This window comes from Myripristis murdjan, chromosome 6, assembly GCF_902150065.1.
Source record: "Myripristis murdjan chromosome 6, fMyrMur1.1, whole genome shotgun sequence".
Taxonomy (NCBI): domain Eukaryota; kingdom Metazoa; phylum Chordata; class Actinopteri; order Holocentriformes; family Holocentridae; genus Myripristis; species Myripristis murdjan.
In genome coordinates this window covers 15,373,690-15,392,394 of record NC_043985.1, presented here as the reverse complement: position 1 = coordinate 15,392,394, position 18,705 = coordinate 15,373,690, and the positions used below count along the sequence as shown (strand labels likewise).

Sequence of the window (18,705 nt, the reverse complement as noted above, 5' to 3'; positions counted from 1 at the left end):
CCACCTTTAACGTTATGAAGCACATGAGTATTGCGCAATGGTAACTTGTGTCAAAAGACTGGAGCGTGGTATATATGACTTCAAGAAAATCAATGGCAACCACAAATGCTTTTTAGAAGAAACATGTTAAACTGCATTAAAAAATGAACTAGGACCTGACATTCTTCAAATAGTAAAGGTGAAGTATAACAATTATTTGAGTCCTCTCAAAACAGCATTAGCATCACTGGGTGAGTTCTGGTGATTGGTATTATTTTTAACTTTGGACCATACATAAATTGTCCCTATCCAGAGCAAAAAAGTCAGCAACTTTCTATGACCACCCTAATAAAAATTCAAGCTCAAAATACAGTTTTATTTAGAGTGAACTCTGGCATCCTAGGGTAATTTTAATCCCCTGCTGACTGACATCTGGTGTTTCCACAGTTACCAACTTATGCACCTGCTATCTGGATTATGGTGGCCATAGAACCAGTGATGCGGTAGAGCAGCATCACTCTTTAGATTAGATATGAATAAACATTATCGATCCTCATGGTGAAAATAAGTACCTGCAGCAGGATTTAGCTGGTAAAAAAAAAAAAAGACCAGAGTATAAGAACGCTAGGAGAATACCAAATTCTAACCGCCAGGAGCAATGTGGCGACCGGGAACAGCTTGGTCATTTAGTCATGAATGGGGGGAAAAAAGGAAAAAATTAGGAGAGAATCAAATCTGTTGGGTTTAAATGTCTTTTAACCTTTAGAAGCCTGCATATGTTTCTGTATTAATGTCACATTATGGTTGCATCACCAAAGACTCAATTTCACAGCCTCTCTCACCAATTTCATTATCTGATGTCTGTATTCACTACTTCAAGGTTGGTTTTCATTACATGATTGTTGTCATTTGTTGTTTGAAGATCATTGGGTTTGTTTGTTTGTTTTTTTGTAATCATAAAATGTACTAATGTATTGTTAGAATGTGTCACAGAAAACAGTCTATAATTCCCAGCTGTATTCTTTATATGAACATGGTAAATTGGTATGTGATATAAGATTCAAAGAATGTTTGAAGATACAAAAACATCAAAACAATCTGAACCTGGAGATTTTTATTAATTGTGTGGCTATTCTTTTGGATAGGTCTGCCTTCGCTCACTCATTCACACAAACACACACACGCACTCCACCCAAGAGGCAGTATCACAGTCTCTAACTAGTGACAGAATGAAGCAAGTGAGAGCACAGCCTGAGGTCATGGCCACAAAGCACACACATGCACACACACATGCGCTTGGGCGTGCACACGCGCATACACACACGCACGCACGCACGCACGCTCATGGAACCAGCTGGTATCGCCTCCTTAGAGGTCACAACATTGTATAGTTCAATCACACCAACTCTAGCTGCTAACTAATGTTATGTCATTTGATGCTGACAGTAAGAGACACTTCATGTCCTTCTTGGGTCAGGCTGCTTAAACCCCTCCTGATATAACCCTTGTGAGCTGCTCTTATGTGGAGTAACTCGCAGAACAAGTCAGGCTCTTTACCTATCAAAAAAACAAAACAAAAACAAAAACAAGGAACAAGGAATATATTTAGGTCAAATTCACAATCAAATGTGAATTCCTTCCTTGCAAGTGTGACAAAAACTCAGTGCTCATTATTGTTGAGTAGCAGCGGGATTTAGCTAGGACTTTTGCTGTGCTCAGAATTAGACCTGTGGCACACTGCAATGCCCAAACATTTTTGTGGGGCCCCAGGAGCACTGGATGTGCAATTTCCCAGAATGTTCAGTCACAAAACATGTGACCACCACTAAAAAAAACTGCTAGTTACATACTAAACAGAAACTGCAGATGATAAACATTCTATAATAATAAAACTTATAATAAAAAAGATATATTTCAGGAGTGGGTGATTGTCATCTGAAATGTGTTTTGTTTGCAGATAACCCTGCCAACAGCCATGCTCCCATGGTGTCGCACAGCAGAAGTTGCTGTCATAAGTTTTGTCTTGCATTAGCCATGCTGTCTGTAAGTGGCAATTCAGTGTGTCTCCTATTCTAACATAACAAAATTTTCTTTAAAGTTGATTTGACAGATTGCCTGTCCTCTCTTGGGGGCCAAATCAGATTAAATGTGACAACATTCTCTGCATGACAAACTGATGTATCTTCTCAAGCAAAACCGCCAGAATCAATAGTGAGGTGGTGTGGTTTTGCGTCTTGCCTGGCCCTGAGCTACTTTTTAAAGCCTGTGGTTCAGGGCTGCTGATAGGACAGAGTGCTGCTGTAAAGTGGTTATGAGAGAGTCACTTACAAGCTCTGAAGGTACAGTAACAATACTGGACTTCTGCTGCTTGCAACAGTCTGATAACATTAACTGTTCAAAGACAGATAAGGAACTGGGAAATACAAGGGCTACTCAAGAAAGGGGACAATAGAATCATAACAGCTATGAGAATTATTCCTTTGACCAGAACGTCATTGCTTCAAAATCCTGGAAGGGCTGAAAAAACTGAGCAAGGAAAATGAATCAGTCAAGCTGGAGTGCCTTTTAACAAGACCCTTTAACCCCCAACTGCTCCAGTTGGTCACAATAAAAGACTGTGGCTGTGCTCTGTAACTTTCAGGTGTCAAAGTACATAAATGCATAGAAGCCTAGATAAGGTCTAAGAAGGTCTAAGATATTTCAACATTTTGAAAAGAGTAACTCTTAAAAGAGACTTTAAACTCAGGTACAGAAGTTGTTTATGATAATCAAAACCTTTTAGATGTTATTTATGGCAGGATAACTTAAGAAAAACTCATTAATGCCGGGGGGAAGGTGAGGGGGGCCTGCAGCTCTGAGGTGTTAGCAAGTTACAGATGAGAATGAATTTTGATTAACTGTTCCAATATTTACACTGCCTGACAGACTATTGATGGAGCCGCATTGATTCTTGTATTGATCCCAATGAATTTCCCTGGGGACATGAGATAAAAGGCGCATGTCTTGACAATAAGATAGGTGATCTTTAATCAGTGTGTGCAAGCATGTGTGGGTGTGGGTTTGTCTAGGCACATTTCTATACATCAAGTGTACAACACCTGAAGGAAGTCTTTGTCAAAATGTGCTCGTTCCATGATGTATTTGAACAACATCTGCAATAGCGCATCACATCCAAAGCATAGCACTCGTCTTAAATATACAGCTGAAAAATCTGTGAAAATGAGCAGCGGTGTATCTTAACTGATCTTAACTTGGGAAGAAGGTTCTCCACAAGGACACACATATCAACTTGGGACTGGAGTTGGTAAACATGTTGTGTCGTTCACTGCAGTAGACTAGGCAGGTGAGCTCAGATCAGAGATAGAACTGTATTGATTTCACAGATAAAAGTCACTTTGACCAAAAGGGAAATGTAGACAAAGGGAAGGACACAGGAGGGACTTGTGTGTGGCATCACCCGTTATCATGGTAGCTAACTGCACTGTACCTGTTGTTTTATGGATTTAGACTCAGATTCAGAGTTGCCACAGTTACATCATGTGTCTGCATGCTTCAGCAAAGACAAACGCTACTCATATTCAAACTTGTCTCAACCTTGTCTCAAGCCTTAAGGATGAGACATACATTCTGCATCCACAGACAGCTGCAGATTTGTGCTGCTCATGTGCATTTCCCGATCCAATGTGCGTGTGACAGAGAGAGAGTGAGAGTGAGAGACACAAAGAGACAAAGAGAGAGAGAGAATCATATTTCAGTGGTTGGCTGGTGTGTGTGCATGTGTGTGTGTGTGTGTGTGTGTGTGTGTGTGTGTGTGTGTGTGTGTGTGTGTGTGTGTGTGTGTGCGTATGTATAAGTGTGAAACAATCCCCTTCTCCTATCAGCAGAGATCCATTTGGAGCATGTGCAGTCTGGTATACTTGCTCTATGTACAGTCCACGTGGTCACAAATTTTGAACGATGAACCCTTGCTGACATGATGACGATGCGCGGAAAGTATTATTTGGCCTTTATGTTGCAGGCTGTCTGATCCTCACCTCGGACACCACCTCGTGGGACATGAGTCTCTGGATAGCGGCCAGACAGAGCTGGGTGATCTTTGGCTCCTTGGTGCCACAGCCCATCAGAAAGGGCTGCACCACCTCCGAGCTGTTCTCCTTCAGAGCTGCAAGAACAGGACACACAGACAGTGTTAAATATCACTGGACATTTTGCAATATCAGTACAGATGCTTCAAAAATGCTTTCGTTTGAAGTGGGCATTTTGACCTTTATTTTCAGAGTTCAGAACAGAGAGGTAAGAAAGACTGAGACAGAGGGGGTATAACATATGACTAAGATCCTAGGCTGGATGTTGTGTTTACATGATATGCACCTTAAACCATTGAGGGCACTCTTTATTAGAGTTTCGCCAAATTTCAGTTCTTAGGTGAATAAAACCACATTTCAATATATCGTGAAAGACATTTTGCCATTTGATGTACTTGGATACACACCAACATCTTGTCTTAAGTTATTACACGGCTGCAGCTTTTCAGTAACATCTGTTAACTTTTGATGCATTAAGCCACGTGCACAACACGTGCCACTGTTTTCCTATGAGGAGAGCGGAATCAAAGTGCTAACCTTGTGCATCATTCAAACTTGCCCGTTAAGTGTTCTGACGAAACTTCAATCAATTTGAACTTCAGGGAAAAAAGTTCAAGTTTAATCCATTTGCTGCTGACATTTTGAAGTATATATACTGAGCTTGCAGCATGCTGTCATCAGGCATGAGTGAGAGAAAGCAATGGAGGATAAACTAATATTATGCATCTCATTTTTGTTCCAATCATAACAAACTCTTCTGCTGATGTCGGTAAGGTTGCTGTCTCCAACCCTCCACTTAGATTGTGCATGTTTTTATGATAACATATCTATTAAATGATGCCTGTCATTGGCAGTCAACCATAGAGTCAATATCAAAAGCAAATATTGGTACAGTGCCAGTAGGTATTGTTTTTCAATACTGAGCCACACAGACGGATAGAGAACAGGGGGTATAGTGGGAAGGGGATAAAATGGCAAAACTTTACAGGTTAAAATAAGAGAGAGCATCCTAAATGCTGTGTTACCTTTGATTTAAATACCCTTCTGAAGAGGCTCCAGAGGGCACATTTAGAAAAGGTTCCTCCATATATCCAAACCTAAGATATGGCTTTTGAAAATAAGTGAAGCGGGAGCACTCAAAGACATTTGTGCTGTCTTACCAGAATGCAAATGAACCAGTGCTTCATGAGAAAAATCATTTTCACCGCCATTGCACTAGATTTAGTTTGTCTAATTATTTATACCTGCAGTACAGGCTTGAGGCTTCCCCTTGAAATCTTTTGGAAACACTTCACCACCTTGCTGTAACACAACCAGAAAATCCATCCCAGAAACACAGATAAATTACCTTTGGATTTAGCGAGCTGTTTTGCAGTTACAGAAGAGTAGCTGGAACATCATCAGTGGACTTCAAAAAATGCCCACTATGTGTCAACTCAGCAGGTGTTACTGAAAACAACTAAGTTGAACTTGTGGCCTTTGTTGATGAGGACGGCATGGAACTATTGCAAATTCATTTGATATCAGCCACAATTGGCCGTGCTTTCTAGTGAATTAGCCAGGGCAGAAGCAGCCATCCAATTTGACAAATTAAATCATGTTAGCCACTTTGCATACAAATCTGAAGAGGGGTGAGCACCACACAAGACTGCACGTCTCCATTTTTTCCAGTGTTTTCTTGATTTATTGTTATTATTATCATTATTATTATTATTTTGTATTTATTTTTTATCCTGGTTACCAACATGCACTGGCTTAACGATGAATATGGCTGCATTATTTGTTGGGAGGAATTAAAGACCATCTGTATAATGCATATGATTTCTGTAGGCTTAAAAAACTAACTGTTCAATGAAAAACATTATCCTGCATATCTACTGCAGGCAAATAATAGTGTTATGAACATACACCGCTATCTTATGAACAATTCTAATCTTAACTTGGGCATATGCTCATTTATTTTTCATTTTTTATCAATTATATTTTCGCTGTAGTCCTAAAATCTATCTCATATGTGCTCCAACAAAGTGTAGGTTCATTTCAAAGAACTACCTATTTGTGTTGCACAAGGAAATTACTGGAATTACACAATATAAAAGAATTTTCTCATGTCACATGATAAAAAATAACCTACTGCTTGTTTTTTTGTCACAGTTTTGAAATGTAAAACCCACTGCTTATTGTATATTTTGGGATCAAAGCATGAATAAATAGACTACTTAAAGTCTCAAAGACATAGAGGTTCTCTATGGATGGGCAGAGCATAACCAAATGATGCAGTTATAGAATATGGCAAAAATCATGTTCACGATTATTTTGGTCAATATTGAGATCTCTATTATTTAAGACAGTTACTCACTGAGTGTAGAAACACCATGCAAGTATAGAATTTTTTAAAGAAAAAAAAAAAGTCTTTTTAACAGTGGATTTCCTTGAACTTCAAATATAAACATGTCCTAGTCTGGCTAAGAGTTATAGTGTGTGGATACCTGACCCAAGCCCATCAGGAGCCGACTCGTCGGGCTCAGACAAAAAATTAGAAATTATGTTTGGGTACGGTCATGTTGGTGTTATTTTAGTGAAACTATAGTGTAAAATAAATAAAAATTATGGACCTAATACCTGTTCTGGGCAACTTCCTGTATAGTGCTAGAGTTTATGTGATGACACTGAAGGCAGCACGTAGTTTATTTCAGCCAGTAAATGTAACCTAGTGATGAAGGACAAGCAAAATCTGGGGCTTGGGGTAAAGTTGGGACACAAAAAAGAATGCTTGTCAGGTGCGGGTTAGGCTCGGTCACTATGCTCCAGTCTCGGGTCGGGTTCGGACAAAAATGCATCTCAATCCACAGTCTACTGAGTGATGGTGAGAACTAAGACCTGAAAACAGGAGTGCTGCATTCAAAACAGAATGGGGCACAATAATCATTTTATCTCAATTATCTTGTTTTCACATCTTACACATCTTCAGAAAACAAAATTATAATTGAAAATAAATTTCAATTAATATCATACAGGGTTTCCTCCAGGATTTTTTAAAACTGTGGGGAGGGCTTCAGCGTTAATATTAATAATTTTACTATGGATCTTTTGTAGCACAGAGGAGATATGCTGCTCAAACACTCGGTATGTAGTGTTAGTGTATGTTTATGAGTTGTAGAACATAATAAATTATCTTGAAGGAGTAGATGTTTACCAGTAAGCTTGACTCCAATAATTTAACAGTATCTTATTATTTAAAAAATGTAAATTACTTATCAAACAGACCTAACCATTCAACTACCAATGAATGAGCAGGAGTATGCATGTGATAACATAGATTGAAAAATAAGCCGAAGTCTCTGAATAGACAAGCTAAGCCAGTGTGCTGCTGTTAGTCAATGAAAATAGAGCGGCAACTTGTCGCTTTGTTACACAATCCATGTCAGTGCGCTGCTGTAGCTGGAAAGTTTCTTTGCCTTTTGGACTCGCACGGTGCCGGTGCAGTTGTTGTAATTTTTTTTCTTGGTGGTGCAGGTGCAGGTGAAACGACTGGAGCGGTTGTGCCACCCAGATTTGCTTCTCTCCATGTAATTTTCCCCAGACATACTGTATGTGTATATATAAATGAATGAATGAATGAATGAATGATTTATTTACGTGTCCTGCCACAACTGTGGCCCATCCCACAAAGGAATTATAAGACACCAAATAAAAATATATCAACATCCATAACAAAACAAAAAACACTGCTTGACACAACAAAACAAAGGAAGCAAACAAGCAGTAGTACAACAAACTCCAGGCACTCAATGGTACATTGCCATCTTCCTCTTATACCAGGCCTTCACAATGAAATCCGCGACTGCATGTGTTTTATATTTAAATAGCCAGGTTAACATCTCTTTGCCCTGCATTAGGTGGATTGTCTGTACCTTAACTTGATTAAACAAATTAAATCTTAAATCATGGTAAAACGGGCAGTAAAAAAGAAAGTGCATTTCATTTTCTATTTAGCCAAGGTCACACATATGACAGAGCCTATCCTCCTCACTGGTTCCCACCCAACAGCCTGTTTCAATATGTAGGGGGAGGATACCTGATCGTATTTGGGCACACAAAGACCACTTTTTCTTTGTGAGATAATAATTAACATAATTTTCAGTTCCCAATTGTGTTTTTACTTCCCTAAATGTGCGTAGTTTAGGCTTGCTTACTAGTCCACAAAGCCAATTCTTGCTGTTAATGAGAGATAACCTTTCTTTAACCATGTTGAGATCAACCTTCATCATATTATCCAGTACATCCTCACAACCTAGTCTATTGCACAACTCATGGAGCTCTCTTGTCCATACCCCATTTTTATCAATGTCCCAATAAAACACCCTTTTTGTTAGTCTACTGTCTTCCATTCCTAACAGCCTTCCATAGCCTCTTCATACAGATATTCCGGCGACCCTCACACGACTCCCACCCCATATCTCCAATATCTCCAATATATATCCATTCATACAATATACTTTAAATTGTTTTGACATCTGAAAAAAAAAAAATCATTCCGAAGGCGTGGCAGCTTTTATTTTGCTGTGGCGGTGAGCCTCGATCAATTACATTTAGAGGAAACCCTGCCATATCACAGCCCAAAAGCAACTTTCAGCAGCCTCAAAATGTAGGCTACAAGCTGAAGTCAATCATATCTCAATATCCGTCTTTTTTTTTTTTTTTTTTTTTTTTTTTACAGTCTATGTAAATAGTCAGTTGTTTGCAAAGTGATCAGTTTTAAGTCAGACTAAAGTGCATGCTCCTTTGCACTCTCTCTCTTAATAAAGTGACCACCTCACCCTCCACTCACCTGCGAGTATGTCTGTATTCCGTGCTGCAATGGTCTTAATCTTCACAATGCCAGACTCTGCGGCCTGGGACAGAAAAAGAAAAGAGGTATTAAGTTCACATTAGTTGTTACTCTGATCAAAATGTGCTGATGGTGCACCATCACTGCCTCTAGATCCACAGTGGTAGCAGAAGTAGACACAACTTCTCCTAATGATGGCCACAGGGGAGAAACAGGAAGGCCTGGCTGCAGAGAGGAGGGCTGGTGGTAAATATGCCAGACTAGAATGGGCTTCAGCTCGAGAGGGATGTGCTAGGTAGTGATTTCCCCCGTGGGGTGTCTGGCAATGCTGAGATGTTAAGAAATGGATAGAGGGAAAGAAGTGGAAGTGGGAGAGAAAAGGGCAGGAGACTGGGGATGAGATGGAGTGAAACTATGTGTGAGTCAGTCTGTGTACGTGTGAGACAAAGAAAGCTACTGAGTGTGAAAAAGTCAACAGAGGCCCTTTTTAATCTCTCTACAGCAATCGCAAGCCTGTCAAGATGTTCTCTCTTTCTCTACCACCCCAGCCCCTCTCTCCCCAACTCTCTTCCTTCTTGAATACTTCTTCCCCATTTCCTCTCATACTCTTTCTTCACCAACACTCTCTCTTCCCTCTTCTCCTCCACTACAATCCCTTTCCTTCCTCTTTGCCACGACAGCACCTAGGCTCAGCTCCTGCTACAGCAGATGTCTCTGAGTAAGTGCATGCATACACATCTCGGAGGGATATGTGAAGACACAACTTCCCGATCAGACTGTGTGTGATTTTGCTATTGAAGTACCCTAACTACACCTCAAAAAATATCAGTCTATCTTTGCTTTTCACTTTTTCCTTGCCTAGTCCCCCTCTTTCATTACCACAGTCCTCATCACAATTTCTCCATGTGCCCTTTCTTTCACTCACACTCTTGAGAATAGGGATATGCAATATCTGATATTTTCCAACTCTTTTGCCGATGTTTTTCCACCTGATTGCAGAAAACATTGAATCTCTCTTGAGGTGGAATTAACATATTATTATGTCTACTCTTATTGTGGCATACAGTCATAAAATACAATTTTCAAAATGTACACATTCACTGGCCAAAATAAGAAAACTACTTCAACTTAGGTTATGTAAAACATGGCATATTTATTTTTAGATAACATTTTCTTTCAAACAAAACTATAAAATTCATCCCACGTAAACAGGCTCAGATGATGCTCTCTCTGAGAAAATCCTGACAATAGCCACAACCAAGGCAAATATGACCTATTTCACAAATTGGCATGTCATATCAGCAGAAATTTTCTTTTCAGGCTGATACTGATATTTCATTTTGAAGCTGATACTGGCCAATGCCACTGATGTGCAATATTACCGTGCATCCCTACCTGATACTCTAATTAACCTAAATCTACTTCTGCAGCTTTTCATCTTGAAACAGGAATTGTATTGTTAGGTGGGCTCCTCCGAAACTGTTCAGGTTCACAGAGCCAACCTACCCAGTGTCACTCTACCTGACATAATGTCCACCTTAAAACACTGTCTAGCCTGTGGCGCAGGTAACCAGTGTCCATAAAACTCACAACAGCGAATGAAGAAGCTGACTTTTACTATCTGTAATTTTTAAAAAGCAATGCCAGTGTTCACCCATGCTTTGCAACACTTCTTGCCTGCCGCACACTGCGCTTTGCTGGTCTTTCATTTTGTCCTGCTTTCTGCCATTGTTGCTGTTGCTATGGGTTCCTTTCAATAACCCATCATAAATCCTATTGTTAACAAAAAGGATGGGTCTTGTGCACATTTACATGGCATACAGTGCAGCAAATAAAAAGCAACATGGGGGTGAGAGCGACCATCAAATGTCGGTTGAGACACCACACATTTGCAGCCGGGGACTTCATTTCTAAGTTTATTGTGGAGCTAAATTATGCTACCATTATGCAGCTTTGTTGGTTGTTCTATCTGAATATCTTCTTGTTATTTTGTGGTTAAATAAAAAGCCTTAAATCACAGTATCAGGTATATTACTGACACCAGCTGCAGCAAAAATCTTCTTCCAAGCATAGAGCCCAAAGGCCTACATTACCTTGATGCATTTTTCATGCAGCCATTACATGGCTTGACTACATCCAGAGAAAGCATGCACAGTGTAACAAACAACCAGTGCCTTGACTCCCTTCTCTCTCATTAAGTAGTCAGTAATAATGTCAGTGACCTATAATGTCAACAGCTAGGGTATTATAAGCTTGGTTTTGAAATTGAGGCATTGTTTCAGACAGTTTAACAATTCCAGTCCGATACGGTCAGAGGCAAACAATACATATTAGATTACTGCAACAACCAAACAACCAGGGCTACATGCTATACTACATACCATTTTTCCATGTGTACAATATTAAAACACAGCATAATGCTATGAGTATCACGCTACTTCTTTGGATTTACATACTTTATGACAAAACCACATCTCAAATATACAACCACGTGTTTTTTTGTGCTTTTCATCAGGGCTTCTGCAAGATGTGACTTCACCACACTGCAATATACTTTCATATTCTCATATCACTTGAATATATTATTTGACCAGCTACAAGGGCAAGCTGCAGTAGAAGTCAACACTTCACAACCTCTTGAACCACTAGTTACTAAGCAACTGCTGGTTGGTGGGCTGGTCTGTCATAATACAAACTGTGGACTGGCCTATTGCCACACAGCGCCTTAAAAGTTAATCTTCAAAAATGCTAGCCTCCCTCTTCTCCTTTGTTCCTTGCAAGGAGCCAGAGGGCTTTATAGGGCAATGAGGGGAACACGGAGAACTATTTTTGCCCCCAATAACTACAACCCTGCTGTGGCTACTTTTGATACTCCCAGAGGCTGAGACATGATTGCGGCTATGAAGAGTAACTGAAATGGCAAGTCCTGCAACTGTAAAGTCCGAGCAAGGGGGGGTGGGTGCGGTGTGGGGGGCTGGAAAAACAACTGACACAATATTTTAGGCTTTCTGATATAAGACGAGGCATTTTTTTTTCTTTGACTTCAAAAAGACCAGTGAAGGCCATGTCCAGCTGGACCGATTTGGAAGTACCACATGCTGTGGCAAAGCAGAGGCACAAACTGAGGCGGTGATACTTGTTATGCAAAAGTTGCAGCTTTAGATTGACTAGTTCTGCTTCAGTGGCCGCTGGTCCTCTGGTATCCTCTCAACGTCAGTGGAACTATGATGCTCTATCCGTGCCTGGATTTCACACGATAAACTGCACACGGCGGCACAGCTGTCAGTTAACTCAAATTTGTCACTCAGAAATTCTGCAGCCAGCAGCCCAAGGGCAGTAAAAGATGTTTTCTCCAATAGCCAATAGTCTTTGAGGTCCCATTCAAACAGTTATGACAAAAGAAGCCATTGCACTTATCAAAAGCTCAAGCTATGCCAAACTGACCTTGTGCATGAAAAGAACTGAACGATGCTAAAGTGCAGGGGATAAAAATTAAGACTTTTCTTAAAGAATGTGCACACAATAAAAACGAGGATGCCTTAAGTGACAACGGTTATGAAAATGAGCTAGTTTGCTGAAGCTCATGGTGAGGGCAAAGACAACAACCAATTCTATGCAATTAACACGGAGTTTAGTCAATCTATATGCAACTGACAGCAGCAAAACAGTGAAGATGCCAAGGCTATCGTAATGTTCATGATGCTGCATTTGGTTTTGGAGAAGAGACACACAGATGTTGAAAATGCACCTGAAGATGACAGAACAAGCAAGAGATGACAAGAGGAAATGTTTTTACATAGAGTAATAGGGATATAGTGAGAACGAAGAGAGAGTGAACTTTAATAAGCTGGGTTTGTGGTCACTCATTCCTGTTTTTAAAAACAGCAGCAAAGGTGATAACTCTCACTCTTCCTGTGTTGTACGTTAAACCAACTAGGGATGTTCAGCACAAAAAATTCACTCCAACAGCCCCCAGGATCTCAGAGAAGCCTACCATGGTTTGCAAGGACCATTTTGGGCATCCGGCGTTCAACACCTAAGTCAAAAAGAGGGATTGGTTCCTTCAATGCAAACAGGTGTAAGAGTTGCCTATCCTCAAAAGAGTTCCTCTGTTCCAGGGACAGTTCCTACAGTGTTGAAAGTGGTGGCCTAATTGTTGCACACTCTTTTAGAAACATCAGATTGGCTTACCAGGAGAACCAAAGGGGTTGTTGGCTCCATCCGTATAGGATGCCAACAGAGCAGAGTTTTGCACTATGACTGGTTTTACATTTACAGTGACAACAAAACATGTCAGAGTAATTTTGAGAAAAAAAAAAAAAAAAAAAGAGTGAAAACTTAGATCTACTACAAAACTCCTAAAACAGGTGTATTTTTCACTGATTACACTGTATAAGAGAAGAACAAGCACACCAGTGAATGCCTCTTGGCAGCAGTAGAATGCTTTGATTTCCTTTATTCAGTCTTAAGTGAGACCATGTGTTTCTTACCATCTTTCAGTCAATAACAATAAATCACCAGTAAGGTGACAACTCTCCACATTCTCTCCACAGAGAATATCTGATATCGGCCCAGTTAATGAGGGAATCCAAGGCCTAATGAAAATCTCTTATTTTTGCAGGGCCAGACATTTTTCAGCCTACTTCCTCACAGACAGTGAGTTTTCTGTTGGAGAGAGTAGAGCTCACTCCTCTCCGAAAGCTGTGTCAGCACTGTTAACTCTACCACAGGCTGGAGAGGGAACCGTCACTGGCCTGATGATGTCATTAGCCAGTGTATCTAGTGTCTGGTTATAGGATCTCAGTTCAGCCACGGTCAGGCAGACCTCCCCTTCCCCCCCTGCCCTTCCCCTACTTTACACCAACCTTTGCCCCAAAAAACGGCCTGGCACTGCATGAGTTGCTTTATTCTGTTCAAACTACAGCAGCAGTTACTACTGTTAGTGATTAGTAAGTAGCATTGATTATTAGCACTGTAGAAATATCTTACATGAAAGCATTAATATCCAGTTATTACTGACGTACAGATCCTGTACAGTTCTGTGCTGAATTTAAATTTCTATCAATATTTCTGCATTTTTTTCCCCATTATTTAGTAATTTTTATATGTTGACAGTCATGACTTCCCGTTTTGTCAGAAATGCATCAGCCACTTAGCTCAAACACATATGAAAGCCATTATATATTAATGTCAGTGTACTGTCACTGATGTTAATTTCACACATGATGCAAGAGGAGGAAGAGCTGACTAAGTTAAACTCTGGCACAATGGTGGTGCATTTCCAAAAAGTGACAATCCAAGGTTTAGCATGACATTTTCATCAAATGTGATTGTGTGGGTGTCTAATGTGCATTTATTTGTCAGGCATCGTTTTTAGAATTCTTATAGATAGAAATTTTACACCAACATGTCAAAGGAAAGTTGGGAAGCATGAGAACACCGCATAAACAATGCTGGAGAATGCCAATTTTAAAATCTTAACATTTAATGGCCCCTTAAGCACCAGGAGTGTGTTCTACATAACAGTCTAGCCACTGTCTGACATTGTGGGGAGGGTTCATCAACAGCAAATGATGGCAGAAGGACCAGGCCACATCAGGACATGTCCAGATTGCTCAGTTCTTTTCTAGTTCCTTTTTTGTGGGGAGATCGTCTTAGAGGGACTGACCCATGTCTAAATGTCAGCTCATTCCTTTGAAATGCAACATTAGCACAGCTCATCACATACTGATTTCCTTGGACACATGCTGAGAGAGTCTTAAACTCAGCAGTTTCTTTGGCATCGACTTTGCATAATATGAAAAAAAAATTGGCTTATTCAGTCAGAACCTCTGTATATTAGTGTCAGATCATCAAGTCCTTAGTCTATGTTGCTTGTTATTTCGTCAGCGTGTGCATGACCTGTATAGAAAATCAAAGTTTGCTAACCAGGCCATACAAAGGTTGTCCGCAATGCTTTCATTAATTCTGCAGGTTACCTCAAGACAAGGCGCCACGCTTCACTGTGAGCTACAGCTGACGGCACCGCAACTCATCACCAAAGACAGAGGGATGGCTGGCTGTTCTTTCACTCAGGAAAAAGCAATCAGAGTACAACAAACACTAAAGCTTGAACTGTTTCCACCGAGTGCTACTCAGTGGAGGAGAGGTCTTGAGTGTGAAACTATGATACAGAAAAATCAATGGGATTCTTCTTGGCTCCTCTTAACCACAACAAGAGAGGGCTGTGGTGCAATGTCACGGTGGGAGATGAACTGGGGAATGGGGGAAGGGGTGGATATTGGCTGGGTAATGTATGTGTGTGTGTGTGTTTGTGTGTGTGCGCGCACGCTTGGGGGGGTATCTTTCTCATTCTAAGCATTAACATGATGCTTTGGCATTAGGCTTTATGTGTTTACTGACAAACATGTCACTAATTCATTTATAAATGGGAAGCAGCTAATTATTTTAAAATGCCTTTACAAGGTGGGATTAGCAGGGATATGAGTCAAAAAGCAGGAGAAAAGCTCTACAGGGATAATCTTCCATCAAAACTTCATGAGATGTATTTTATTTTCTTTAATGAAACCCAGAGGAAAAATAACAACCCTGGGATGACAATCAAATGTATCTACCCAACGGTCACGTATTGGTCTAGCAAAAAGCATCTTTTATAGCTAATGTTAAGATTAATTCCAAGCTTGTGTGCAACAACAGATATGTAAATAATATGAATTCAAACAATGACTGCATGTGTTCAGTTTGTTGAGCACTCACACCCCAGTAAATTTAACTGTCACTGCTCAATTTGAAAAAGATCGCTCCATCAAACCCCACCCAGCATGACTGACCCCATGTTGTCAACAACATCAAAGAGGCTCCCTGTACTCCTGTCATTTCTGAGGGAAATATTCTGCTTAGGACCAAGCAACCTCTGTCATAAGGTGTCAGTTTTTGAGTGAGAAGCTTCATGAGGACCCTGGGGTCATCAAAGATCTATGGGAAAGACCAGTTTTGAAAATGGATGCTTTTATGGCGCTAGGTGAATGTCTGCCCTATAGCTCATTTTACCACCTCAGGCACTGAATTCAAGGTAGCAATTCAGTTTGTGGTGACAGCAACAAAAAGAAAACAGGAGCTCTGAATGAAGTATTTTTGTTTCTCATTTTAATGATGTCTCCCTGGAGGGACAGAGCTCAGGAAAAACAAACTATGCCTGACTAGCCTGATATACCTACTGCCTTGGTGAACTGGCTGACTAATACTTTTAGGGCCTCAAAGCCCTACATATAGTGGAATGTTTTAATCTCATGGCCTGTGAGCCAATGTTATGTATGCAAGTAAACAGTGAGCTCTCTATACCTGAGAACCAGAGGGAATTAGGGTGAGAAGGCTTTGCCTGAGTCAGATGAAGTCAGTGCCTGATGAATTACATAACTTTGGCAAACACTAGCTGCGCTCTATGCATTTCAGTCATATACAAATTTAAAAAATAGCATCTAGATGCCTGTACCATTAGAAAAATAAATCATCATGAAGGAGAAAGACACAAACCACATAACAGACCAAACTGAGGTTACGTCTATCCATGTCACATATCACCATCATCACATTATCTTTTGGCCTACAAATTAAGGTTCAAAGGAGAATGTAGTAAATTCCTGATGTAAATAAAATCTGGCCACTGCTGTATGTTAATTACAACAGATCACGTCATAAAACAGGTTGTGTTGCAGAGTAATGAAACACTGTAGTAAACTGGTGTCTTATAGTTGTAATACTAACCAACTATGCGTGCCTATTGTCTGCTATAAAAAACTATGACATCACACCTCCTTATAACAGTCAGTTCTCAAACTAGGCCATGATGTCATCAGAAATATGAGCAAGACAATAAAATCAGATAGCGGCTACTAACAGTAATACAATACACATCCTATGAAAAAAAATACTTTTCAGAGAAATCTCTCAAATACCATGTCAGTGCTGGTGGGCTTGTCATGATATCAACTTGGCCCTGTAAGCTCCTGTCTCTGTAAGTGGGTCTTTAGGGACAACATGCTCAACAAATGCCAACACAAAACATCCCCCAATGTATAAACTGTCTGAGTTTTATCCAAGTAAATTGCTATGAGCTGCTCCAGTACTAGAGCAGCAAGATGAGTTTTAGGGACACTGACTACAAACTTGAGTTGTGCTTACACTAACACACTCACACAAAGTAGTGGTAAGCTATGACAACCAACAAGTCAATTACATTTTCAGAAAAACTACTTATATTTTCCTGAGAAAAAACTATGTTTGCATACATTCCTCCAGACTGACAGTACTAACAATGGTGTGTGCAAGGCCTCTACCTTATGAATATGTCAGCCAAAAATGTGGATAGAGTTCCTCAAACAAAAAGGGGGTCAAGTGGGTTTAGGTGCGCCTACCCTCCAGTATGTGAATGCTTGCAATGCACCGTGCAAACCAAACGACTGTGGCACTGTGGCAGGACACTGAGGAGCTACACAGGCACTTATTCACACGCCTAGCTGGTAGGCCTTCCAGCTGAAACAACTTTGGTGTAGCCTTACAGTGCGAGGACAACTCAGCGTGGAGATGCCTTCATCCCACAACAGAGCGCAGCCGCCCGCCCGCATCACTGGCCCGGTGCTTTGGACAGCACCCTCACATTTAACGTTACATCTAAAATACGTGATTATGTGACAAGAAAATCAGATTCATGAACCAAACGAAATGCTGTGTCTACGGCAAAGGCTTGATGAGGCTAACTAGCCAGCTAACCTCTTTGACAGGGGGGAATTTCTTCTTGCACTCCATGGACAGAGACCGCAGATCTGTCTGCATGTTCTCCAGCAATTTCTTCACCGCTTCAGGACTGCTGGTCGACATTTTTGACGATGCCTTCGATTTTAAACCTCAAGGACCTCAAAACGATAAGGAATGCGGGAGCGTAATCCCCCTGGAAATATAATCCGTCCCGAGTTATTCGCCTCCCTTGGAAAAGAAAAGAAAAACGCCGCGGTCCATTGACAGAATATCACACTTTTCTGCTTTGAGCGCCAGTGCGCGAAGGAACAGCGAAGACACCAGCATATGTTGCCTTTTTTCAAACGCCGCTGACAGTAGCTTCGTGGAGTAGCATTGTCCTCTCAAATTCAGCGTCCGAGGCGGCTCACTATCGAAGATATTTGCCAAATTCAGCTGTGGGTTTCACGCCATCAGTAGCCGTCACCATTGCCAGCTCTGCTTTCGTTCCCACAATGCTTTGGTAGACACTGACACGTCACTTGGACTTCCGTAAACAGTGATGGAATCAGTGGAATGATTGCAGCGACACCTACTGGACTAGGCTGAAACAGACTTAGAAACAGGCTTAACCAGTTAAAAAAATAATAAATTATAATAATGATAATAATGGGTAGGATTAGGGTGAAGAAAGGTGCATTTCATTGTGGAAAATAAGGTTCAAACTGGGCCCCAATTACAATTATTGCAAGTTTGGTTGTGAATAAATTGAGCATCAGTAACTTTTGGCCACTGTCTCCACAAAAAGGGGGCGAAAACTTCATTTTATGCTACATTAAGCTGCATTCATCACATCTGAAAATTAAAACTCTGAAAAGGCAAGGAAAAGTGATGTGCCAGGAAAAGCCATGCTGTTGATAAATATGACAACGGCTGCTGAGGTTCCATTATTGGCGTTATTATTATTATTATTATTATTATTATTATTATTATTATTATCATATTACAATTTTATTACATTAATGGCATTACATCATGGTTTGTTTTAATAAAGGATATCAATATGATAAAAATAAA

The 18,705-nt window shown here is 40.4% G+C and overlaps 1 protein-coding gene across 4 annotated transcripts in view; it reads right to left on the bottom strand.

Annotated features, from left to right (window-relative positions):
* mon2 (MON2 homolog, regulator of endosome-to-Golgi trafficking) overlaps nt 1–18,129 on the bottom strand; it is a 53,298-nt gene extending 35,169 nt beyond the window's left edge. For all 4 annotated transcript variants that reach the window (XM_030053391.1, XM_030053393.1, XM_030053392.1 and 1 more), the window contains exons 1-3: nt 17,665–18,129; nt 8,896–8,959; nt 4,014–4,141 (exon numbers count right to left, since the gene is read on the bottom strand). In XM_030053391.1, coding sequence (XP_029909251.1) covers nt 4,014–4,141; nt 8,896–8,959; nt 17,665–17,772 — 300 coding nt within the window. In that variant the 5' untranslated portion in view covers nt 17,773–18,129. The remainder of the gene's footprint in view (nt 1–4,013; nt 4,142–8,895; nt 8,960–17,664) is intronic.
* Nucleotides 18,130–18,705: the final 576 nt, after the last annotated feature.